General features: G+C 43.1%; 3 protein-coding genes across 3 annotated transcripts; 1 reads left to right on the top strand and 2 right to left on the bottom strand.

The window, feature by feature from the left end:
• The first annotated feature begins 615 nt into the window (after positions 1 to 615).
• Positions 616 to 4,531, top strand: LOC136451462 (zinc finger CCCH domain-containing protein 17-like). The gene is made up of 7 exons (XM_066452167.1): positions 616 to 1,145; positions 1,253 to 1,348; positions 2,026 to 2,115; positions 2,201 to 2,449; positions 2,538 to 2,717; positions 3,996 to 4,096; positions 4,216 to 4,531. The coding sequence occupies exons 1-7, from the start codon at positions 729 to 731 to the stop codon at positions 4,370 to 4,372; spliced, it is 1,290 nt and encodes a 429-aa protein (XP_066308264.1). The 5' UTR covers positions 616 to 728; the 3' UTR covers positions 4,373 to 4,531.
• Positions 4,532 to 7,756: 3,225 nt separating this feature from the next.
• LOC136451461 (cytokinin dehydrogenase 1-like) lies at positions 7,757 to 10,465 on the bottom strand. The gene is made up of 4 exons (XM_066452166.1): positions 9,815 to 10,465; positions 8,975 to 9,375; positions 8,610 to 8,875; positions 7,757 to 8,518 (listed from the first exon to the last, which is right to left on the bottom strand). The coding sequence occupies exons 1-4, from the start codon at positions 10,425 to 10,427 to the stop codon at positions 8,227 to 8,229; spliced, it is 1,572 nt and encodes a 523-aa protein (XP_066308263.1). The 5' UTR covers positions 10,428 to 10,465; the 3' UTR covers positions 7,757 to 8,226.
• A 12,361-nt stretch (positions 10,466 to 22,826) lies between these two features.
• Positions 22,827 to 24,889, bottom strand: LOC136451460 (zinc finger BED domain-containing protein RICESLEEPER 2-like). The gene is made up of 2 exons (XM_066452165.1): positions 22,980 to 24,889; positions 22,827 to 22,895 (listed from the first exon to the last, which is right to left on the bottom strand). Exons 1-2 carry the CDS (start codon positions 24,804 to 24,806, stop codon positions 22,827 to 22,829), a joined length of 1,896 nt encoding a protein of 631 aa, XP_066308262.1. The 5' UTR covers positions 24,807 to 24,889.
• Positions 24,890 to 25,175: the final 286 nt, after the last annotated feature.

Raw genomic sequence — 25,175 nt, 5'->3', positions numbered from 1 at the left:
CCCATTAGGGGACAGGATGGTATGAATTCTATCCCCACAGGGGATTAAACGGGGCTGAAGTTATCCCCGTCGGAGATCACGGGGCGGGGATGGTATGCAGGCCCCATCACCGCTCCCCACGGGGACCCGATTCCAAAGGCACATATACTGATAAGGCCCAATACATGTGATATATAAGCAATGTTGCAACTCTAGCTCCTGTCGAAACGATCAACGGAAACGCGAAACGAAAGTTACATTTCATAGTCCCGTTATATCACTTAGGGTTTTAAACCAATTTTTATTAAGCGAAAATACTATAGAACATATATGTGCTACTTAAATAAAGTTTGAAGTGCAAATTTTATAAATGACGATGAAATACCTGCGGTCCATAGGGGTCCCCACGGGGACTAATTCTCCGCGGGGATGGAGATAGGGAGAAAGTCTCTCCCGTGGCACTCGACGGGGATGGGGAATTTTCTTTCCCGCGGGACGGGGATGGGGAGGCACTCCCCCCGACGGTGAATTCCCCATGGACATCTGGAAGTCGGTCTGGCGCGGGGCGAAGTGCAGACGCGGGGTGCGGACGTCCGGGCGCCCTAGCGACCGCGTCCGATAATAAACATACCGCGTCCGACTTCTTCCACGATCGCGACTCTCGACAACGGCCTCCATCGCGCTCTTGCTCTTCCCGCCGCCTAGCCCTAGCCGAGCCTCCGCGAGGCCGGCAACCGCTAGCCAACGCTATGCCGATCTCCTCCACCCTCGCCGCGCGCCTCCGCACCGGCCACTCTCCCGCACCCTCACCCGCACGCGCGCCCGCACGGTGGAGCCCCTACGCCAGACCCTCTGTGTCTGAGCCTTGCGGCGGCGCCAAGTCCTCCCGCCCGACCCTTCGCCTCGATCCGGCGACGACGAGGCTCCTCGGCCCTGTTCAGAAGGTGGTGCTGTCCGGATCGAGTCGCCGTGCCAAGCCCGATGCGCCCGATGCTGCATCTGCAGCACCCGCACGGCGGCGATGCGGAAACGACATGACAAACCCGAAGCCTGAGCCGAAGCCGAAACCGGCTAATGGAGACGATATGCCGCCCCTTGAGGATAAGCGCCGCTGCAGCGGTGAGGGCGGCTTCGTCTTCCTCTGCGCCCTTGCTGGACACACGGAGGTGCGAAGCTTCCCCGTCTCTCTGAAAATCCGCTCTATCGCGACGCGGTCGCCAATTTCTGTCTAGCAGTTGTGATGGGCTCTGACAGTAATCATAAAATCTGTCAGGCTATCAGTGGGATTTCTCTGCCGCTGGGTTTCGACAAGCTCTACTCCGGCAGCGCCGACGGATCTGTTCGCATCTGGGACTGCAATTCCGGCAAGGTAGCTTGGTTCTCGGCTCACAGCAATGTATCTGATTATGCACGGGCTCCAACATTCTCTGATTATGCACGGGCTCCCAACAATCTCTCTGATTATGCACGGGTAACGGTCTGCTTCCACGGAGGTTCCAGTGAGGAGGTTTTCATTGTTCGTGGCGGTTGATGTGCTAATTAGCAAAGTGTGGTGGTTCACGTGCACCCTATGCAACCAACCAAATGGTGATTCAGGATTTCTTCTGATTGGTTCTGGTGATGATGCCCTCACTGTATCACCAATCGTCAGTGGATTTCTTATGATTAGTCGGGGTGGTCCATGTGCTCTTGGTTTGGATTGGATGTTATCTGTCAGGCTAGCCATCTTGCTATTGGAGGCTCTTCGCCTGCTTCAGTTATCTGTTTGCCTGGGATCAGTTTGGGATGCTATCTGGTTGGTTGTCACTTGGTTGATACATATGGTTCCATGATCTGCAAGAGAATCTTCAGTGATTACAGCCGTCTCATTAGAGGATAGTCATGCATTTATGTAAAAAAAATAGCAATGAGAAAAAACAAAGTAAAGAAAAGAAGAAAAAAAACATAGATAGAGATATGTGGCAGTATATCCAAGAGAGGATGGCAAAAAAAAAAAAACTAATATGTTATCATATTACAATTTTGTTCTTAATGTTTCTGGAATAGTGTGTTGATGTCATCAAGATGGGAGGCAAGGTTGGCTGCATGATCACCCATGGCCCATGGGTATTCATTGGAATTCCGAAGTCTGTGGAGGTGAAATTCTGATTCTAGTGAGAGTACACCTTTATTTCGTATTATATATGGTGACATATTGAGGGGTGAGTTTGCTTGGTACAAGGCTTGGAACACAAAGACAGGGATGAAACTAAGTCTTCAAGGGCCTTCTAGTCTGGTTTGTTCCATGGCTATCACGGATGAGATGCTGTTTGCTGGTACGGGAGATGGTCCCATCATGGCCTGGAAATTTCCTTCTAAGGAGAGTAACATTGAACCAGTGTTGATCCTCAGTGGCCATCAACGTCCAGTTGTTTCACTGTCTATCTCAGCAAGAAGACTTTACTCTGGCTCACTTGACAAGACCATCAAAGTATGGATTTTTCCTCAAGATACCGCTCAATTGACCACTGAATGTTATGTTGGTTCTGATGCATTCTTTATTTCTTTGTATTTACCAGGCATGGGACCTTACGACTCGGCAGTGTGTCCAAACACTCTTTGAGCATAAAGCTGCTGTAACATCTGTGCTTTGTTGGGATGAGAAGTTATTATCTTGCTCCCTTGACAAGACTGTAAAGGTCTGGACTCTGTCAGAGTCTGGAAACCTTCAAGCCAAATATACTCATGCTGAGGAGCATGTAAGAACTGCACTCCTGCTGATCATGCATTATTTTTGTTTTGTTGGATGCTGCAGACTGTGTATAACTAAATAGTTTATGGCAACAACATTTTTATAGTTGTATAACTAAGTTTCACTAGTTAAGAACAACATTTACCTATTTTGATGAATATTGGTACTGCCCAAAGTTCAGAAGAAGAAGTATAGCGTGCGAAAACTATGTTGCTTATTTCAATAATAATAACTGAATTTTGTGTGAATAATAACATTGCTGATTTGTTGTTTTTGTTCGTGCCTTCCAGTCCTTCTAGTTTCATTGATCAATTCTGTTTTTTGTGTGCTACTCCATTGATCAGCTTATGTCTATTCTCAATTGACAATGTAATGACTCTGTTCTACTTTTTTTGGGGGTATAAGAATAACCTGCCTTATACAGAAATATGATAGTTTCAATGGTTCGCTACTCCTATGTAGCGAATACTTCTAAAAATCAAGCAGATCTGTCCTCAAATGTCTTTTTCCTTTTTGTTGCCACGATCAGTTTTCCTCTGTACATCTGCTTGTCTCATGGTCTTAATTGTTGGGAGTCCATTTGCTTTTGGCCAAGAAATATGATTCATAAATGTAGTCTCTGAGGTAGGTGTTGGCATAGGCATATGCTGGAACCTCTCAACATTGGGTCTTCTTGCTTGCATATGGGAGATAGCTTGTCTGGTTGGTCTTCTTGGTCGACTGGAGTTTATCTGATGAACCTGGAAAATTTAGTGATTGGAGTTTCTATATACTGATATAAGCCTCATTGGATGAGAACTTTAGGAGGTCTGCTCAGTTTATCTGTTTGCCTCGAAGACTTGAAGAGTGTGGAGTACTGAGTATCTTAGAATTATAAAAACAACTTCTAGAGCATTATGTTTGAACTGATTGCCTATCATAAAAAGTTTAGTCTGCATGCAGGAAGAACTAATGAAATTTCCTGGCCATTGTTCTAGCTCAGCAGCTGTTTTTTTTTCCTTCGACTTTCTAGTCTACCTGTATTTCAAAATGTTCCCCTCACTGTATTATTCTCTTAAGTACTTTTGACTTGGAACAAGTTAAAAAATATATTTTTAAGCTTTTTCATAAGATGGTCTGAGAAAAATTGCTGCCTTGGTGTGCTTGATCAGGGAAATTACACAAAGGGTACAATTATGCAAGTGCAATGAGAGTGTGCTGTGTTTCCCCCTTCCTTTTAAATTGGTTTGCTCACAACAGCTCTAGGCTGTTTCCCTGTTGCTTAACCTTTCCGATTCTGTTGCAGGGTTTGCGCACACTCTTCGGCATGCACCGAGTTGGGAAGACGCCAGTTCTCTTCTGCTCCCTCCACAACAGCAATTGCATCCGTTTGCTCGACTTGCCATCGTGAGTGCATAAAAATTTCTCAGTTCCATCAGGTGGACAAACCGCTTGCACCGTTGTTGTGGTGCTCAGTGGTTCCTTACTGAAAGGAGCTCGGCATTTCCTTGGTTACTATCTTACAGGTTCGACGGGATGGGCACACTCTTCGCCAAGAAGGAAGTGAGGACCATCGAGCTCGCAGCTGGTGGGCTGCTCTTCACCGGAGACTGCTCCGGCGAGCTGAAAGTGTGGAGGTGGGCGCCCCAGGACCAGGAGGCAGTGGCGGATGTGCATTCATAGTCATCTGTAATTCATTGTAGCCTCATGAATGACAGCCACAAACGTGCTATTGTATTTGTATCCATGTAAATTATGGCAGCTCTGAAGTCAAGCCTAGATGATGTAGCACAAACCATTTTATGAGGCCTGATAAGTGATGCAACCCTGATATCATGTTCCCATGCGGCTCTCTTTAACTGCCCTGATTTGAGATGCGTGCCATTGCCATGTCCATCCAGAAGACAAAAGTGTCTATGGCCATGGTCGTGTGGATGCAGGCAGAAGACCAAGCGTGTAAGCTTTGTATACGAGCTCTCACCGAGTCACCATGCCGTGTGACATAGACTGCCTAACTCCAATTGACACTGGTAATTGCTAGTTTAACGCCAAGAAACAAACACGTCCACCGATTCCGCCCACGGAGTCTGAAAAATAATGTCATTCTAGATTTGAACTAGGAGTTATAGAAAATATTATATTTTCTAAATAGATTTATTATAAAAATATATTTTATGATTCATCTAATGATATTTATTATGCGTCATAAACATCAACATATTTTTGTATATATTTGATGAGGTTGAGCCCTTGAAAAACGAGACAACGACGTTCTTTTTTGGAACGAAAGGAGTACATACAAATGAAGCTGCTTGATAGTCCTTGTGATACATATATATATACAGGGACGTAGCCAGCGGTGGCGCTAGGGAGGCTTCAGCCCCCCTACCCATCCTGAGCACGTGGAGTTTTCCTAAGTCCTCTCTTGAAATTTTATGCATACATGTATTAGGTAGGAGGAGCTAAGGTTAAGAGAAGATAAAAAAACCTCTATTCTTTTGTTCAGCCCCTCCTAAATTTTTTTCTGGCTTCGTCACTGCATATATACATACATATACATTCATCCGTACCTACAACTGATGTTTGAGATCTGATTGTCCTTACTGTACACGTTATACATACGTACAAATGAAGTTTTGGGGCCTGACTGTCCACGTTATACACATAGAGACATGCAAATGACGTTTGAGGCCTAATTATACGTGTAGCTTGCTCAAGAGGTCTTCTAAAAAGGGGAATATACAGTAGCGTGTTTGCAAATGACGTTTGAGGCCTAATTATCCGTGCAGCTTGCTCAAGAGGTCTTCTAAAAAAGAATATACAATGGCTTGTTTGCGGTAAATTTCCCTTTTTTTTTTAATTTTCTGATGATAATTGGTGTAATCTAGCTATAGGCTTTGCGTATGTGTGATGGTAACCAATAATCTACGACCACCTTTATTTATTCAGGTCAGCACTGTTGCTTAGCTTTTGTAGAGTGACTTTGTCTAAAGCTGGGAATAAACCGCTTTCCGGTGCCACCTTTGTTCGATCGAGTCCATGTTCTCTATTTCCCAAAACCCATTCGTTCACCGACCCGTGGATCAGAATGTTGCTTGCATGGAATTGGGCTTTCTAGCTTTCTTTAGTACAATCTTTTTTGGGAGAGCAACCCCGGGTTCGTTCCTAAGACTACACTCACAGCTTTCTCTGTTCACGTTCCGGCATAGGGGACAGAGCTTTAGGGCTACAGTAAACCTCATATGCGCGTGGCTCATCATAAAGACTTTAAAGGTAGTCACAGGACAACCTTTCCTAGTTCTAACTTCCAAACCTATAACTTGTTTGCTTGCATGCTTCCTATCTGACCTATCAATCAAATCAAATCAAAGAAATAAAATATATGGATCATCAACATCTATCCGGCAGGACCAAAACACTCGTGCGATCCATATCCGGCAAGCAAATAATCACCGCATGAAGACACTGGAAGACAAGTAAATAAAATGAAATAAAACTCACGGAATCACCGGCAGACAAATAATTACCGCATGGAGACACTGGAAGGCAAGTAAAAAAATGGAATAAAACGGAAAGAGAATTATGGGAAGAGAAAGAAATTTATTGGAATATCACCACGCAATGATTATGATCGTGATCCAAATCTCGTTCATCGTCCTTCGCGTTACGTGTTGACAACAAATATTTTTTTCCCAAAAAATGAATTGTTGACATGCCTCATGCGGATTAGGATATTGTAAGTCCGAGTATACATGTTTTGGGCAAGGCAGAGCATGGATAAATTCAATTCGATGCCTAACAATAAATTTTCAGCCTTTGAGGCAACTGATGTTTATCGTAACTTTCAGACAACAAGCTCCAAGCCTAGCTTTTATTTCAGATTCATTACGATAATGAATGTGTTTCTAGACATTATCATGGTATAATACACGTGAAAAATTGAATTGATATATTCTTGATTTTGACTTGGCTAACGAACATCTTATTTAATTTATGTTGCACCCGTTGTCGGACACTCATCTAGTCAATCAAAGAAATGTTCTAGTCTAGTTCCGCGATACGAGCTTGACTGTGGCTCTGAGACAGTAGATTTCTTGGTTGGGGTACCTTGCCATTAGTCAACGTACGGCAAGTCAAGTGCAATGCATGTGGTGAATGCTGAGGAAATAAGAGAAAACTAAGGCACTGCATCTCTGGTCAACTGGAGCACTCTACTTATCATCAGTTCACCACCAACCGACCTGGTCGCAAATGACCCTTTACCTGATCTTAGTCGATGTCAGTTGTCAAATGCGTGCTATCTGATCATCAATCACGGAACAAGATTTTGTATTTTTATAGAAAATTAAATGACGGTGCCATCGAAGCAAAACGTGCAAACTGAGGAAGAATCACGCACCTCGATCCAAGCAAGTTTCTTTCACAAGTGACGGTGTCTTTTCTTTTCCCCTCTCGCATTATTTCCCCCCTTTTTTAAGTGACCAGTTGAGGACTAGTTATTTGAAACAAAAGCAAAAAGGAAGGCTAACACAGGGTAGAGTGTCTTGTAGATGTTTGATACTCGATTTTCTCTCTTCCCCATGGCAAGCTGATCAAGGCAACTTCTTTCCCTACTACAGAAAATTATGGGTTAGGATTCGGAGTTTTGGTATGAAGGTTGGAGGGTTTTCGCTGACCAGAGGGGTACGGTGGCAATTGCCAACTAGCAAAGGCAAGCCAAGGCAGTGATGACGCAGCCACGCAGGCAACCGGATTGAGGGGGAGTCGACATCGACGGAGGGAGAGAGGAAAAGAAAATGTATGGTGCGTATTATTGCTCCTAGTCAGTACTGAATAGGAGGATAGAATGTTGGATCATCACCCAACGAGTGAAAATTTTGAGTGATATGTAGTATATAATAATACCTGAGTGTTCTATTTTTTTAAATAACACAATAGAACATCCAAGTGTTCTATTTTTTTATAAAAAAATAAACTGATAACAAGTTTGTTGGACATATATATTACTAATAATGTAATACATAAGAATTAACTTATAGTAATGAAGTAAAAAAATACTACCACCACAAGACTCCTAACACGATGGATGTGAAAACAAAACAACCACATGACAAATACACAACCAACTGACCATTAAAAAACTGCAATCGACATGATGGATGTGAAAGTTTTACCCTTGAGGGCACATGCCCCATATGCAGATGCATGCATAGGGAGGAACCATGGGGTTCCTCTAGCAATGCCTCAAAAAAGTAAAAACAATATCCACAAATGTCGTCTACGTCAAGTCTGAGATCTGGCTAATAGTTTTTCAACCTAAACCTAGGGAGGTGCACAGATGAAATGAGAATATGATTTTACTCGGGGAGTACATGGTTTCACTTTATCACTATATATCTTCCATAACGTAAATAATGACCTTGACATCAGTGATCTATATATACATATTAATTAACAACCGCTGGTAATTCACATTATTAATCCAAGAAAGCATGCGTTTGCGTTCTGAGTTAGTGGCGATATGATGCATGGTATTATCAGTTGAAGATGTCCTGGCCGGGGGAGAGCAGCTTGTTGGGGTCGTACTTGTTCTTCATCTCCACGAAGCGATTCCACTTGACGGTGCCGAAGTGGCGGACCCAGTCACTGCGATTGGTGTAACGCGCCAGGTAGCTCTTGTACTGGATCCCGGCGAGGTCGCAGAAGCGCAGGATCCTCCGGTTCTGCTCCTTCAGCCTCGCTAGGTCGTTGGCCACCGACGAGATGAGCAGCGACACTGCGTAGAACACGTCCTCCGACGGCGTCGCCGCCGACATGTCGTCGTCCCACCTGATGAATTAAAACCCAGAGAATCGAAGAGCGAGTCAGGGCGTGCACAGCTAGCTTGATGGTTTGCATACACAGGCGTCCGTGCACGTACATGGATTTGTTGAGGGGGTAGACGATGAACTGGCCGACGATGTCGGTGCCCTGGAGGATGCCCTTGAAGACGCCGCGGTCCACGTCGGCGATGCGCGACCGCGGCACGAACATGTTGAGCCACGGGTGCGGCACTCGCCATAGCCCCATCTTGTCGAGCGCCACCTCCTCGTTATGCACCCTGTCCAGGAACTCCTCGTAGGTCACGTCGCGCTGGAACGCGAACCCCTCCACGAAGCTTAGCGTGTCCAGCACAGACTTGAGCTCCTGCATGCATGCTTGCCCGGTCCGGTAAGAGTAATCACCCATCACATCCATGCAAGCATCATGGTCATGGCGACCGGGAGCTATAGACGTGGTCAGTACCTGGTCCACCGACGTGGCGTTGTCGTAGTTGATGGTGGCCTCGATGCTGTACACGGTGGTGGCGTTCCTCTCCCTCGCCAGCTCCACGATCCTGGCGACGTCGGCGTCGGAGAAGAACTCCGTGTTCGTGAGGTCGGTGGCGAGGCTCTGGTTCACGAACACCGACCCCTCGACGTAGCTCATCGGGCCGAACGCGCCGTCGGCCCGCGGGGCGATGAGCCGCTCCTGGTCGGCGGTGAACGTGGCGAAGTCGGTGTAGACGAGCCGCACCCACCGCGCCCGCGCCGGCTCCACCACGATCCGTGCGCGGGTGATCACGCCGAACTGGCCCAGCCCGCCCAGGACGGCGTCGAACAGGTCAGCGTTGAGCTCCTTGGAGCACGTCATCATCTCCCCGTGGCCTGCACGCACGCTTGCACGACAAAGTCAACGCCCGACAATTGATCGAAATTCCAATGTCAACGCATCAATAGTTCAATACTGCGAGCCAGCATGTTTATTTATTACTGTACTTAATAAAGACGTCGCCGCCCCTCGCCTGCCGGCCGGTGCAGCGCGGACATTAACCACCTTGCCCTTCTAGTATAATGGAGTACAATTTTAAATATGATTTGCATTGTAGTTAACGAATTTAATCAGGTTGATTGGAGATGGTTGCTGTCGATAGTGTCGCCCCGTGGCAAGCAACAACGGCAGTTGATCGATGCAGGTGTGGTACGTAATTATCTATTAGTACGTACCAATAATAAGCAATTTTAAAGAAAAGGGCGATCGAGCTAGCGTTGGCTTGTTGGTGTGGTGCGCGGATATTTTGTGCAAGGAACGTAGGTGCAGACGTACCGGTGATAACGTCCAGCTCCAACACGTTAGATATCTGTGGGCCGTGCCGGAACGCCTGGCCGCTGATGCCGGCGTTGGACAGTGTGCCGCCGACGGTGAGGTAGAGGTAGTCCGTCCAGGACCGCGGCGCCACCCCGCGCGTCAGCGACGCGCGCAGCACGTCGATCCACATCTGCTCGCCGCCGGCGTCCACGTACCGGCCGTCCGCGGACACGTTGATGCGCGGCGCGGCGGCGGCGGCGGCGTCGCCCAGGGAGGCCATGTTGACGACCACGCCGCCGGGGGCGAAGGCTTGGCCCATGAGCGAGTGGCCGCGGCCACGGAACGCGATGGTGTAGGGCCACCCGGGGGTGGAGTTGGCCGCGGCCAGGAGCGCCGCCAGGTCACCCGTGGACGACGGGTACAGGACCGCCGCCGGCAGCGCCGACGTGATGTTGCCGAAGTCCGTCGAGGCCGCCACCGTGGCGTTGGTGTCGGTTCGGAGCCTGCCCTCCGCCACGAGCGCGGCGAGGGCGGGTGGCCAGGGACGGTGATCTCCAACAATCGCAAGCGTGCCTACTAGTGCATGAGAGCAGGCGATTAGCGCAGCAAACAGCAGGTTAACCACCGCCATTAGCGACGTCGTTCACGGGGAGAGAGCTACACGTTATGTGTGTGTGTGTGTTTTTGGTAACTAGGACGTGGTGTTTGCACCCCCTATATATAGGACGTGTAGGGCAACACATACGTGTGGTGTGATATATTACATACTTCAATTACTCGAACACACAGAGCTGCTTTCCAAGGGAAAAAAATTATTCTGCATGCCGTCTAGTTTTATATTGTTTGACCACAGAAAAATAGCACACACAGACACAGGTGCCTAGTTACCATCCTTCTAAGGATTTAGAAAAACCTATATCTAGTCCTATCTAATTACTGCCTCAGTGCCTCTATCATGTAATATAGCGCATGCAAAGATTTAAAAATTGTACACAAATATAAGCGATTCTAGGGGGACAAAATTGTTTTGCATTAAATAGTTGTATGAATTGGGTAGGCATTAAATTGCTACTTGCTATTTATCAACCAATCATCATCAATAATGTTAATGATAGTCTCTAATTAGAAAATAAAGTGAGGGTACACTCATCTTTTTATATATTCTCTCTTAATGTATCTGATCGTCTGTAGAATGTAGTATATTACAGGACGGAGGGAGTAAGTTATAATTTTGGTACCTCTCCAAGGATTTAGAAGAAAAAAAAACTCTCTTATATGTACGCATGGTGCTTATGTGTAACTATTAGTAGTATCCATATACGCTGGCTGCTGTCTGAACGTTTGCAGACCACAGACCTGCAGGGACTGGAAGTTCTGTATTGTATTGGTCTTTGGCAGCTGCGACATTTACATATATGATATACTAACTCCTTTGACCAAGCTAGCTGGTACGGTAATGGAATACTGTACTACTACATTGAAAAAATGTCACTATGCTTGGCTCTTCTAGCTTTCTTGTCACTTTATCTCACTTTAATAACCATGAATATAGGATTAAGCAAATGACAATATGCGGAAACAGTTATCCTTTTGATTGGGACATTATATTTTTGATCGATAATAAGTCGCGTCAACATATGTTACACGACCAAGGTACAAATATGTTTCAGCGAAGGGTGGCTGCATGTCAATTTCAGCGGCTAGCGTGGTCTACACATATATATTTGTGCGTTGTAAAATGGTCCAGTTTACATCAGAATTTTAAAGAAGGATCGCAAGAACTCGAAAGCTCTCGAGATCATGTCATCAAGGAATCGATTGCATAAAGGTCGATATCAGCTAATTTGAATACATCACTGGAATCGGCTCTCTTCAGATAGCGCCAGCAGATAACTATGATAGCTACAATCGGCGCTAGGAAAAACATGTTGGACTCTACAAAAAGAGAAAGATCAGAGTCCAAGTTATCTTAAATTAAGACTATTTTCTCTTAGACCAAAAATTATAAATGAGTCGTGCTTAAGTAGGATTCGTGTTTCGGCCCTGGGTATAAATATCGGACCCCGGTTATTGTAAAAAACACACAATCAATTAAATATAAGTTACTTACTTTTTTGGCTCCGGCCATCCCTTAGGAGTAGGAGTAGAGTAGATCTCGGCGAGTTCTTCAGTGAGCAGGGCTACATTGGTCCGGCCGACCTCCGGCTTATCTGTAAGTACCGTCATGGCTTATACTTCCGTTTGTACGGCTGCATCGATCCGGTCGACCTCCACTGTGACTCTGGTATAAGCTAGTTATTGATTCTTGTCTAGTTCAAGTACGACTGCATAGATCCGATCGATCTCCACTGCTCGAACTAGATTAAGGTCAAATTATCGGCTCTATCTAAGGGTGGCGTCCTTCGGATAGATTCATTAAGTTACCGATATTGTTTATTGCTTTCATTATTTATTTAATTACAACAATATCGCTTTGCCCGATTGGGATTGATCTAGATCAGCCTTATATCCTATTTTACCCATCGTTTGTTAATTTAAACTGATCTGATCCGCACCTTAAATGATGAGTTATGTTTTATCGGCTGTTTTATATCAATCTTGATCGTGTATAGCGCGCGGTTAAGGCATGCCTGATCTTAAATAGATCTATCGGCTAACGAAAACCAGTTCCACGGCCCGTTATCACGGCCTGTGTGATTCTGCCTTACACCCCACTGTTAGCACCATGGAGCGGAGATCGTTATTTGGTAGATCTGTTCCTGATAGGGCATGACCTTAATTGTGCGCTATGCCTGAATCGGCTGTTTTAGTCGATATCGAGTGTTTTCACATATGCAGTTCACGCCACGAGACCGTTGAAGTAAGGGTAGGTTGAAAGATATGTTAGCCCCATAATCTTATTATTGTATTACGGCCTGCATAATTTTACCTCATGCCCCACTGATATTAGTAATAAGTTAGGGTCGTCGAATTTATTGCTGTTTCTATGGCCTACATGATTCTGCCTCATACCTCACTGGTCATAGCGATAGATGAGATCTAATATGTTTCATTTGATCTATCTCTATTAAATGGTTAAATTGTGATGGGCTGAATTTTTATATAAAAAGAATTCGGTTACTTGCAGTCATTGGCTTAGCATAAACTGATTAGTGTTGATATCCTACTGCCATTGACTAATATTTGTCTAAATAACAATATTCATCCTGAATGATAACCGATTTTTCTTCCATAATTTCATGAGCTTTAACTGATTTATTCTTATGAGTATGCTGGAATCGGCTATTTAGTCGATCTCCTTCCATATTGGCTCTCAGAGCCACACATTTGGGACTGTCTGGCAACACCAGGCATGTTCTGCCTTAAATTACTGATTAACTTTCTCTCCTTATCAATTGCAGGGTCAAATTGACTGGCACATCTCGGGAGAGGTGCGCATGATCGATAATTCCTACGTTGAAGCTAAGCGGATCTTCAGCTCCATCGAGCAGACCCTTCTGGCTTGCTCGTGTGCCTCGGCACGGGACAAATTTTTGTGCCGACACATGTCCTGGCACGCCCAGTGGGACCCCACAACCATCATAGCGACTTACAACAACAACGACATCTTTATAGTACCTTATAAGACCTACCTGATGGAGATAAAGATATCATCAGCAAATCTATAAAAGAATTTCAGAACAAGTGTTTGTTATCCTACATTGCATGGGCAGACAGATGCAGATGAGACTGAAGACAGACGTTTCTTCACTGAAAGCTATAAACAAATCTGTTCATGATGTTATATCGAACCATAATGAATTTTTCTTGAACACATTCCACAACACCATAAAGGAGGTGTTTCATGGGTTTCCAGTTGATCAGGTTGGACCGTCTTATTACAACATTTCACATCCATCGACTCAAAGGACTAATCAAATCGGTACTAGCCATTAAGAAGCAACACTAGCTGGTAATGATGATGTCCAGGTAGTTCAGAGCTCATCTAAGCAAGTTCAAGGCGCTACTATAAATCGGATACAGTATAATCCTGGATCGTCAGTGCAGTATGTGCAACAGTCGGCGGGGCAAGGTCAAAACCAGATGATTAATTTTGGCATATCAGGCCACATACCATCGTCGGCTCAAAAAATAGCACCATCAATTCAAAGATCCGTAGAGATATAGATCCTAATGTCTATAACCTAGATATTTCAAGCAGCAAACTAGCAGAGGACCCAGTAGATAGAGATTCCACAAGAGTATCATTATGGCACAGATTATAACACCCTTCATATGATTCCGAATCTAGGGTATCAAGGTACACAAGATTTCAATCCACAGATGGGACTAGTAGGTGCAGAGAAATCCAAATTCAAATGCTGATGAGTTGCTACTGAGAGTGACCGAGATAATGAAGAATCAGTTCGGTCTGAAGCCAAAAGGACTAACCTTCTCGTACAAATGCCTATATCCAGAATGGTATGATTTGGTTGCTCTTCCTACAAATTATAGGCTCCTAGAGTTTGCTAAGTTCATTAGCCAAGACAGCACAAGCATAATAGAACATGTCAGTCGGTATCTTACACAATTGGGTGAGGCATCCGTTGAAGAGGCACATCGAGTTCGTTTCTTCTCCCTATGACTATCAGGGCCAGCCTTCACTTGGTTTTTATCACTGCCAGTCAACTCTATTGTCAATTGGGCTGACCCAGGAGAAGAAATTTCATACATATTTCTATACTTGGGCTTGAGAAAAGAAGATTACCTGATTTGACAACTATAAGACAGAAAACTAATGAATCAGGCACTGAGTTTCTTTAGAGGTTCCGAGAGACTAGAAATTTATGCTTCTCATTAAACTTGACTGATGATCAGCTAGCTGCTTTGGCCGTTCAAGGGATGTTGCCGACATGGAGAGAGAAGCTGCTAGGACAAGAGTTTAATAACTTGGGTCAATTGGCTCAGCGAGTGGCAGCACTCAATAGCCAATTCCAGAGTATGCGCAGAGATACCCGATTTCCAGAAAAGTACCACAGTGGCTGAAGCTTATAATCCATATTCAGCCGATGATAGCTATGAAGATGAAGAAGAAGAGGTTGCCGCTGGCTGAATGAAATTAGGGCAAAAAGACAGTAATGGTACCAAATCCTTGGAGAAGAGGAGTCAAGGAGAGCTATGATTTTGACATCACAAAATCAGACAAGCTCTTCGATTTCTTGCTTGAGAAGGGATAGATCAACTTGCCCGATAATCATGTTATGTTTCCCCCTGATTAGTTGAAGAATAAGAAGTTCTACAAGTTCCATAACACCACTTCTCATTCTACTATTGAATGCATAATTTTCCGACTAGCATATACAGAGTTTCAGCAAGGAAGGCTCAAATTTGATATGCTTCGGAAGATGAAAGTTAATGATAATCCTTTTCTAGGAGATCAAAACATGGTCGATGCTAGGCTGCTCAAAGAAAAGACTAAGGTCCTGACATCAACCAAATCAAGAGAAACTAGAATAGTCGATCCTGAGATGCAAATATCAGGCTGACGAATATAGAGAAATTAGAAGACATCACGACAAGCAAAAGAGCCGATATGAGCAGGGGAAAACATCAAAAGATAGGGGCGACAAAGCCGTGGGTTACATCTTGAATTCTGTTGAATAAATGGCAGCGGTAGAAGGAAAATGATTATCAGCATTGGTTAGAAGAGCAAGAATACCAGCATCAACATGAAAAAGAGGGGTATGAAAGAAAGCAAGCTGAATCACATTAGAATTATCCTTTCTTCAGACATTGCTGAAACAAAGGTTTGAAGTTGTCTACCAGGAATAACTGTCCAGAGTGCAGCGAACAATATTGGGAGTTTAGGTAATCTCAAACCAGTCGCTGGTCTATTCATGCTCAAGATGTGTATCATCATAATAATATGGATCGGACGCTTAAAAAATAAAAGTGTTCATGATCGGCTTGGAAAACGAGTTGTTGACCAAGACTGGGCTGATTATAAAAAGAAGGCAATGAGAGAGAATATGTTTGGCAGGAAGGCCAATGGTGTCCAGGAGGTTTGACAAGAAGCCAGAAGAGAAGGGTGCAACACCTAAGGAATAGAGAGTTGGAACAAGCTTAGGCATCCAGTAAACCTCAAGTATGGCATGCTAAGTAAACAGCCGATAGAAGGTAACCATCGACTAATATTCAAATGGCCTTACTGTTGCCATCAGAGTTTAGGGCTCCAACAGATCAAGAAGTTTACTCAGATTTTGATGAATCGGAGTATGAGGAGATGTTGCCAAGTTGATAGTTATACAACAAGCAATATTTGATAAATCAATCAAGCATCAGCACTTAAAGGCTTTATATGTGAAAGGTTTTGTTGATGGGAAGCCGATGAACAAGATGTTGGTGGACGGAGTTGCTTCTGTCAATCTCATGCCTTACATCACTTTTCATAAACTTAGCAAGGGACCAAGAGATCTGATTGAGACTGACATGATGCTTAAGGACTTTGGGGGTAATGCATCTAAGACCCGGGGGGCAATGAACGTCGAACTAACAATCGGGAGTAAGACTCTGCTTACCACGTTCTTTGTCATCGATGGAAAAGGGTCATATAGTTTACTCTTTGGTCGTGATTGGATTTAGGCGAATTGTTGTGTACCATTGACCATGCATCAATGTTTGATTCAATGGCATGGAGATGAGGTCGAGCTGGTTCACACTGATGAGTCTATGAGTATCGCAACAACCGATCTAGTTTTTTGGGAACTAGGAGACTTCGAATGCTTTTCTGGCAAGATATGGGAAGGATGCTTCATTAGAATCAATAATGAAACCAACAGCCGATCCAAGCAGCCGGCTTTGAAAATTTGTCTTAATGGATAATCTAATAGATGGTACAGATGGTAAACTAGGATATGGCTTCACGTCGGCCGATGAATTAAAACAGGTAGATATTGGTTCTAAAGATAGATCTAGGCCGATGTATGTGAGTGCCAAGTTGGATCCTGAGTATAAGCGAGAGTTAGTTGATTTATTAAAGAAATTTAAAGACTATTTTGCTTGGGAATAGTATGAGATGCCTAGTCTAGACCGATCAATTATTGAACATCGGTTGCCAATCAAACCTAGATATTAGCCGTTTAAATAAGCTTCAAGGAGATTCAACCCGAACATGCTTGATGATATAAAAAAGAGACTGAAAGGTTACTAGAAGCAAAGTTTATCCAACCATGCTGATATGAAGAGTGGATATCGAATGTTGTCCCTGTGTATAAGAAGAATGGAAAATTAAGGGTTTGCATCGATTTTAGAGATCTGAACTAGGCTACACCCATGGATGGTTATCCGATGCCAATAGCCGATATGTTGGTAGACGCAGCAGCCAGGCACAAAGTTATTAGCTTCATGGTCGGCAATGCGGGATATAATCAAATTTTCATGGATGAGGAAGATATAGCAAAGACCGCTTTCAGGTGCCCTGGCGTAATCGGTTTATTTGAGTGGCTTGTGATGACCTTTGGTTTGAAGAATGCCGGTGCAACTTATTAGATGTCAATGAATTTTTCATAAGTTGATCGGTAGGATTGTTGAAATCTACATTGATGACATGATGATAAAATCCAATGGGTATAAGGAGCATCTAGCTGATTTGTGAAAGACTCTAAAATGTATAAGAAAACATGGTCTAAAGATGAATCCTAATTAGTGTGCTTTTGGAGTGTCAGCTGGACAATTCTTGGGTTTCATGGTCTACGAGAGAGGAATCAAAGTTGGTCAAAAAAGCATAAAGGCAATTGATGAGGCAGTTCCCCCGACTACTAAAACAGAGTTACAATATTTTTTTGGTAAGATTAATTTTATTAGAAGATTCATTTCAAATTTGTCGAAAAGAGTTCTGCCGTTTTCTCCCTTGTTGAAATTGAAAAATGGTCAAGAATTTAAGTGGGGTGACATACAACAAAAGGCATTTGAGGAGATAAAAAAATATATGAAATGTCCACCCATGCTGGTCCCTCCTCAGCAAGGTAAGCCTTCAAAGTTGTACATATCGGCTGATGACAAAATAAGTGAACCAGCCTTAATGCAAGAGTTTGAAGGAAAAGAGCGAGTAATTTTCTAACTGAGTAGAAGACTTCTGAATCCAAAGACAATATATTCTCCCACCAAAAAGTTATGCTTGTGCTTATATTTTTCTTGCACTAAGTTGCGACACTACTTATTATCGGTTGAATGTATGGTTGTTTCCAAGGCTGATATGATTAAGCACATGTTATCAATGCCAATACTGAATAGGAGAATGGGAAAGTGGATTCTCGCGTTATCAGAATTTGATTTAAAGTACGAATCGACTAAAGCAGTCAAAGGACAAATAATGGCCAATTTTGTCATCCAGCATCATAAACCAATCATTGATTATGTAGAGCCAATACCTTGGACATTATTCTTTGATGGATCATCATGCAAGCAAGGTGGTGGCATTGGTATTGTTATTATTTCACCTCGGGGGGCAAGTTTTGAGTTTGCTCTTCCAACTGAACTAATGATTACCAACAACCAAGCGGAATATGAGGCTATTCTTAAAGGACTTCAGCTTCATGAAGTAAAGGCCGAAGCAATTGAAGTATTTGGAGATTCATAGTTAGTTATTAATCAGTTGATCGGCCTATATGAGTGCAAAGAAGATACTTTGAGAGGATACTATGATGAGTGCCAAAAGTTGCTCAAGGAATTTCTTCATGTCTCTTTTTAACATATTTTGAGAGCACAGAATCAAGAGGCTAATCGTTTAGCTCAAAGTGCATCAGGTTATCGAGTGTTTCGAGAAGTCTTGAGTAGTGAAACCTCTAATGATGATTGGAGAGTTGAAATAGCCGATTACCTTAGGAATCTATCACAGAAAGTTGCTAGAAAGCTAAGATATAAATCGACTAAGTATGTGTTACTGGATGATCAGCTTTATTAAAAAACAGTTGATGGGGTGTTGCTCAAATGCTTAAATCAAGAGGAAACTAAGGTGTTGATGGGTGAAGTGCATGAAGGGATATGTGGGGCTCATTAATCGGCTTATAAAATGAAATGGATTATTCACAGAACTAGATATTTTTTGCCAACAATATTGGAAGACAATTTTGAATATTATAAGGGGTGCTAGGACTATCAATATTTTGGTAATGTCCAGAAATCGCCTGCATCGGCCATGAATCAGATAATCAAACCATGGCCATTTCGAGGTTAGGGAATTGATTTAATTGGCCAAATTTTTCCGCCCTCAAGTAAAGGATATAAGTTCATATTGGTAGCAACAAATTACTTTAATAAGTGGGTTGAGGCAATTCCTTTGAAGATGGTAACCTCAAAGAATATGGTTCATTTTGTCAAAGAGCATATTGTGTATCATTTTAGGATTCCTCAAACTATCACTACTGATCAAGGGACAATGTTCACATCAAAAGAGTTTGGAGATTTTGCTACCAGTATGGGAATCAAGGTACTAAATTCTTCTCCTTACTATGCTCAGGCTAATGGCTAGATAGAGGCGTCCAATCAGATTATGATTGAGCTGATCAAGAAAAAGATTGAGGAGCAGCCAAAGAAGTGTCATTCAATGCTTAATGAGGCACTATAGGCATATAGGATGGCCTATCATGGATCGATTAAAACATCACCCTATGAACTTGTGTATGGCCATAATGCGGTCCTTCCTTGGGAAGTTCAGGCTAGATCGAGGCGTGTCACCTTGCAAAATGATTTATCAGCCGAAGTCTACAAGAATCTTATGATAGATAGCTTAGAGGATTTGAGTTGCCATTGGCTATGTGCTCTTAAGAATATCGAAGCCAACAAAGTGAGGGTTGCAAAATATTACAATAAAAAAGTTAAGAGTAAGCAATTTTCTAAAGGAGACTTGGTCTAGAAAGTGAGATTGCCGATCGGGTCAAAGGACAGCAAGTTCGGCAAATGTTGTGTGCATGGTAATGCTTATATTTTGGAAACACTAAGAGGAGAAGAAGAATTTGGTAGAGCAATCAATGGGAAATATCTAAAGAAATATTACCCTAGCATTTGGATTAATACTTGACAACTAATTTGTTCGGTCGTTAGCTCTAATAGCCGATACCAGAAAGGTATCGCCTCTAGCACAAAAATAAACCCAAAGGGGTAGAAGCTGGTACGATGTGTATCACCTATAGGGGCAAAGCAAACATGAACAAATTGATGCGTGGAATATGGAATATGAAGCAAAAGAAAAACACTCAAGATGGAGAAATTGTTTGCTAAATATCACCTATTACAAACTATAAGCCAGAAAACACTTTGGATACTATATCGTCGGCCTAGGAAGTAAGGGCTACAGAGTTGACGGTGCCAAAGAAATCCTCGACCAGGCGATCATGATCCCCAGGGTGTGCCACGGTTGGAAAACCATGGGGAAGAAGCCGAAGCTCGTGGCCAGAACGGGCTTGCGCAGCAGCCAACGCCATGGCAGCACCATGACGAACGCCATGCAAAGAGACCTCCCTGACATGATTTGGGATGTCGTGCAGGTGAACCACTAGGATGGCGCCTCTGGCGTTGATGAATCCTGTCGTGTACTCCACAGCTGATCGGAGGCTTTCCAGCCGAGCTAACAAATCTAAAAAGATTCAAAGGAGAGATGATCAGGGTCTTGAAGATAAAATTGAGAAGAGACAAAAGTTATGATAGATATCTCACCCATGATCCTAGCCTCAGCCTTAGCCAGCCTATCCTCCACTGAATCAATCTCGAGAGGCGATCGACATTAGACCATGGCCAGAGTCGATTCTATGAGGGAGAGACAGTCAGCGAGATTCTGGTCATGCCTATCGATGGAGGAGAGCAAGTCGTCATTGTCGACCCACCTCCTCGGATAACAGTGGAGCTGGCGGTGAGCTGTTGATGAAGAAAACCCCAAAGGCTAAATGGAGTCAGCCCAATGCCTCGAGGCAGTGAGAGGATCATGAGTTGCACCCTCTTGGTGATGAAGGTGATGGCGTGACGACACACCTCCGTTGAGGGCCTCCTCAGCAGACCTCTTGCTATTCTCTATGATCTCACACCTATGGGAAAATAGAAATCACACTAAAGACATAAAAGGTTTGAGACGAAGCGAGTTATTTTTTATCCACAGCCGTGGCCTGTATATATAGCCTAGTAAGGTGAGAAGATAGATTTCGCTGGGGTTATGGAATTAAAGTCAGATACGGAAATGGATCGACACTCTAGAAATTCACGGGACGGATAATGAAGAGATAATAGATTCAGACTTATTGCTTCCTGTAATCACAAAATATCGTGGGATGGATACAAAATGTTTACATTGACCTGCGATCAACCCACCAAGGCTTCTTTGGATTGAAGGGAGTCCGGATCCCCACAAGGCCAAAGGTCATCATAAACCGAGTCACATTGGCCCGTTGAAAAAATTATGCCAGGAGAAGGGGAAAGGCCGCCTGCTTAATAGATGCCCAGCTGATTTCTCGGTGACTGGGAAACTGTGGGAAAGAAGTCTGTGGCTTTTCTAATGGGCATTTGATGGAGCGAACAAGGGGGAAGATGTCCACACATTTAGCCCCTGCAAACACTAGAATAGCTCTGCGAGCATGGAGAGAAGACTTAGGTGATATCACAAGAATTCTTCTAGCCGTAGTAGCTGATCCTCTTGCTCGACAAGGCGCTAAGATGAGCGACACAATCACCCTATGCACAAGAATTCTTCTAACCACTCAAGATCCTCATAGCAAGGAATTAGACCATGGAGAGTCCGACGGAGTCAAAGGCACTCGAGGAAGCAGATAGAAGAGAAACATAGCTGGATTGTTGAATTGCTCTCACCAGAGTTGGATAGATGTTTTATAGTCAGCCTGGAAAGATGGATCCAAGTGTCCATGAAGCAATGATGCTCTCGTAAAAGTTTTGAAGCATGGGCTCATAAGCTGACATAGATGGTGACAAACAGTAGACCACTGATCAAAATTCTCTACCCGTGACTGCAGGACCTATCGGGGGTACAGACGTGATAATTTTGGAATAAAATTACTTTTATCCCAAAATTGGGGGCATGTGTTTACACCAGAATTTGGAAGAAGGATTGTGAGAACTCAAAAGCTCCCAAGATCATGTCATCAAGGAATCGATTGCATAAAGGTCGGTATCAGCTGATTTGAATACAACACTAGAATTGGCTCTCTTCAGATAGCGCCATCAGATAACTATGATAGTTACAATCGGTGCAAGGAAAAACATGTTGGACTCTACAAAAAGGGAAAGATTAGGGTCCAAGTTATCTTAAATTAGGAATGTTTTCTCTTAGGCCAAAAATTATAAATGAGTCGTGCTTAAGTAGGATTCGTGTTTCGGCCCTGGGTATAAATATTGGACCCTAGCTATTGTAAAAGACACACAATCAACAAATATAGTTACTTACTTTTTTTGGCTCCGGCCACCCCTTAGGAGTAGGAGTGGTAAGTACTTCGTACTTTAGCCGGCTGTTGGCTAGCCGATTCGGCTGTTATACCCAGGTAGCTATAAAAGCTCGAGCTAGCTCGTTTGGCTGCGAGCCAAATCTTAAAAACACGATACAGGAAGATTATAAAAGCTAGTGAGCAACAAACACAAAGTACTTATAAATTTAATAATAGAGAATATAATCCATCCATCGATTGATCCACAATTCCACAAAGTTTTTGTCCAGCCAGCCCACCACGACCATGACCATGAGTTCATGATAGTCATACACTCGTACTCATACAGTTTACACATCAGTACATCACCCATTCATCCATACAGAATTCAAGAACCAAGCAAAATAAATGAGCTACAGCTTGAGTGGTAAACTAATCAGTTTTGCAGGTAATATATATACACCAAAAGCAAGTCAAAAGCAACCATGGAGCGCAGCCAACAGGTCGTCAGGTCCCTAGTTCTGTTCCCCCTTTATATCTTGTAACCTGTATGTGAAGAACACATCAAGTGAGAACAAATATGATATCCACCAGTCCACCACAGTGCTGGACATTCTAAAATAGACTTACTAGTTGCTTTCCACCACACTACTGGGAAGCTCCACACTCTCAATGTCACCATCATCACCATCTTCTCCCTATAAAAACAGTAAAAGAATTAAGCATTACATACACAAACTTTGGGAAAAATGTAGTTGAAAAATAGACTACAAATCACATACCAGAATAATAGGAGGACTTTTAGAACCTCGTATCCAGCTAGATGCACAAACTAGTGCTTGAACTGTCGCTGGCTTCAAAGAACTCCTATAGTCATCGAGAATTCTACCTCCACAACTGAAAGTGGACTCAGATGATACGCTGCTAGCTGGGACAGCTAAGAACTTCTTTGCCATACTAGACACAACAGGAAATCTAAGAGCATTCACCTTCCAATAGTGAAGTAAGTTAAAATTCTTATCATGTAAAGGATGGTTTGCTTCATCTAGGTAGATAAGTAACTCAGATTTTGAACTTTCTGAAGCACTTGACTCTAGAAAAGACTGAAATTCACTTGAAACAAGACAAGCCACTGAGCTGGTTGTTTCCTTTGATGATGAGGTTGATTGAGTGGTTGATGAGCTGCTACTGCCACCCATTTTCCGGCGTTGCTCCAACTCATGCTTCTTGTAGAGCTCTTCTAACTCTTTTTTTATATCAGCAACCTCTTGTTCACACCTTGAGGAGTCATAAAGCTGACTAAAATAGAACTGAATATATCTCATTTTGAACCTAGGGTCAAGGATTGTAGCAATAACCATTACATTGTTCTTCTCTTCCCAATATTTATCAAATTTGTCTAACATTGCAGCAGTCATTTTCTTTAAATATGGGTCCTTAGAATTTTTTGCCTTTAATAATGCAATCTTGACTTTCAAAATGTAAGGGTAGAAGACATTAGCAGTAGGGTAAACTGATCCTGAAAATGCAGTGGTTGCTCCAGCCATCTCTCCTAGAATTGGTCTAATCTTCTCATATATGTTCCATTCAGATTCTGTAGGTTTCCATGCATAGTTCTGGTCTACTTGAGCATAATAACCAAATGCAGACCTATACTCAATGCAAGTGTCAAGCATTTTATATGTTGAGTTCCACCTTGTTTTAACATCAAGAGACAAACATTTCCCAACTTTAATAGCATAATCATTGCAAACCTCTACAAATTTGTATAGGCGACTTGGAGACCTCTTGAAATATTTCACAGTATTCCTTAGGTCACTTATGAGACCTTCTATTTGGTCTAGACCATCATTAACAACCAAATTGACTATGTGAGCAGCACAACGAACATGAAAATATTGGGGATCAAACTGACCATTCTTTCTAGCAAGCAACTTGGCTGACAAATTTGTAGTAGCAGTATCATTATTTGAAGCATTATCAAGGGTGATTGACATAACCTTATCCTCTATTTTCCATTCCACCAAGCACTCAAAAACAGCATGAGCTATCACTAAACCGATGTGGGGAGGATCTAACTCAATAAAGTTAAGAACACGGCATTGCAAAACCCAATCACTATCTATGTAATGTGCCACCAAACACATGTACTGAACATTTTGATTGGATGTCCACAAATCAGTTGTCAAACTTATTGATTCAGCCTCTCTAAGACTCTTCTTTAGCTGCTCTTTCTCAGATTCATAAACTTTCATGCATTCATTTTTAATAGTCTTCCTACCAATACATTCATACTTGCTATTCATCCACTTCATCAAGATATTAAACCATTTATGCTCAACCATCCTAAACGAATACTCATGGACAATTATCATCTTTGCAATCAATTTTCTAGTGTGCTCATGGTCATATTCAGTAGGATTAACAACAAGACAGCCATCATCTGCAACATAGTTGAGTGTACCTTGAGCAAGTTGTTGTTTAGCCTTAGCAAGCTTATTCTGAAACTGTGTGCAGCGGGCAAGGTGGCGGTTCAGCTGTGAAGTTGCTCCCCCTGGACGGTATACATAACTCTTATGACAGAATCTGCACTTAGCCTTTGTCACCATAACACCAAACTCCTTCGCAGATTGAACACTTATCTCCTTGAAATACTTCCAACAACCAGCCCTCTTTCCTCTCTTTACCTTGGTCTTAGAAGGAGATAAATGAATACCAGCCCCAGCCTTCAATTTCTTCCACCCTCTAGCTGCCTTTGAAGAATTTGACGGCACACTTACATCATCTCCATCCTCCTCCTCCTGACTTTCATCATCATCTGACGGCATGCTTATAGATATAGCGGTAGCATCATTCATGTCAAAGTTCTCTCCGCCATCCTCATCCTCCGCCAAAGACTCCATGTGCTGCTACATAGATTACATACATGTCAAAAATCAATTTTGCTACACAACTAGCGTATAGACTACAGTCTACAG

Source organism: Miscanthus floridulus, chromosome 5 (assembly GCF_019320115.1).
Source record: "Miscanthus floridulus cultivar M001 chromosome 5, ASM1932011v1, whole genome shotgun sequence".
Lineage (NCBI taxonomy): Eukaryota > Viridiplantae > Streptophyta > Magnoliopsida > Poales > Poaceae > Miscanthus > Miscanthus floridulus.
Note: the sequence above shows the minus strand (reverse complement) of the source record. Positions and strands in the feature narration are given on the sequence as shown.

Bases quoted from the DNA above. Each gene is read 5' to 3' on its own strand.
- LOC136451462 (XM_066452167.1), top strand. From the start codon at position 729: ATGCCGATCTCCTCCACCCTCGCCGCGCGCCTCCGCACCGGCCACTCT. The intron at 1,146-1,252 runs GTGCGAAGCTTC...AAAATCTGTCAG, and splicing joins CCCTTGCTGGACACACGGAG to GCTATCAGTGGGATTTCTCT. The intron at 2,450-2,537 runs GTATGGATTTTT...TGTATTTACCAG, and splicing joins CACTTGACAAGACCATCAAA to GCATGGGACCTTACGACTCG.
- LOC136451461 (XM_066452166.1), bottom strand. From the start codon at position 10,427: ATGGCGGTGGTTAACCTGCTGTTTGCTGCGCTAATCGCCTGCTCTCAT. The intron at 9,376-9,814 runs GTACGTCTGCAC...GCGTGCGTGCAG, and splicing joins GGAGCTGGACGTTATCACCG to GCCACGGGGAGATGATGACG. The intron at 8,876-8,974 runs GTACTGACCACG...GCATGCATGCAG, and splicing joins ACGCCACGTCGGTGGACCAG to GAGCTCAAGTCTGTGCTGGA.
- LOC136451460 (XM_066452165.1), bottom strand. From the start codon at position 24,806: ATGGTGACAAAGGCTAAGTGCAGATTCTGTCATAAGAGTTATGTATAC. The intron at 22,896-22,979 runs GTATGTGATTTG...CTGTTTTTATAG, and splicing joins AAAGTCCTCCTATTATTCTG to GGAGAAGATGGTGATGATGG.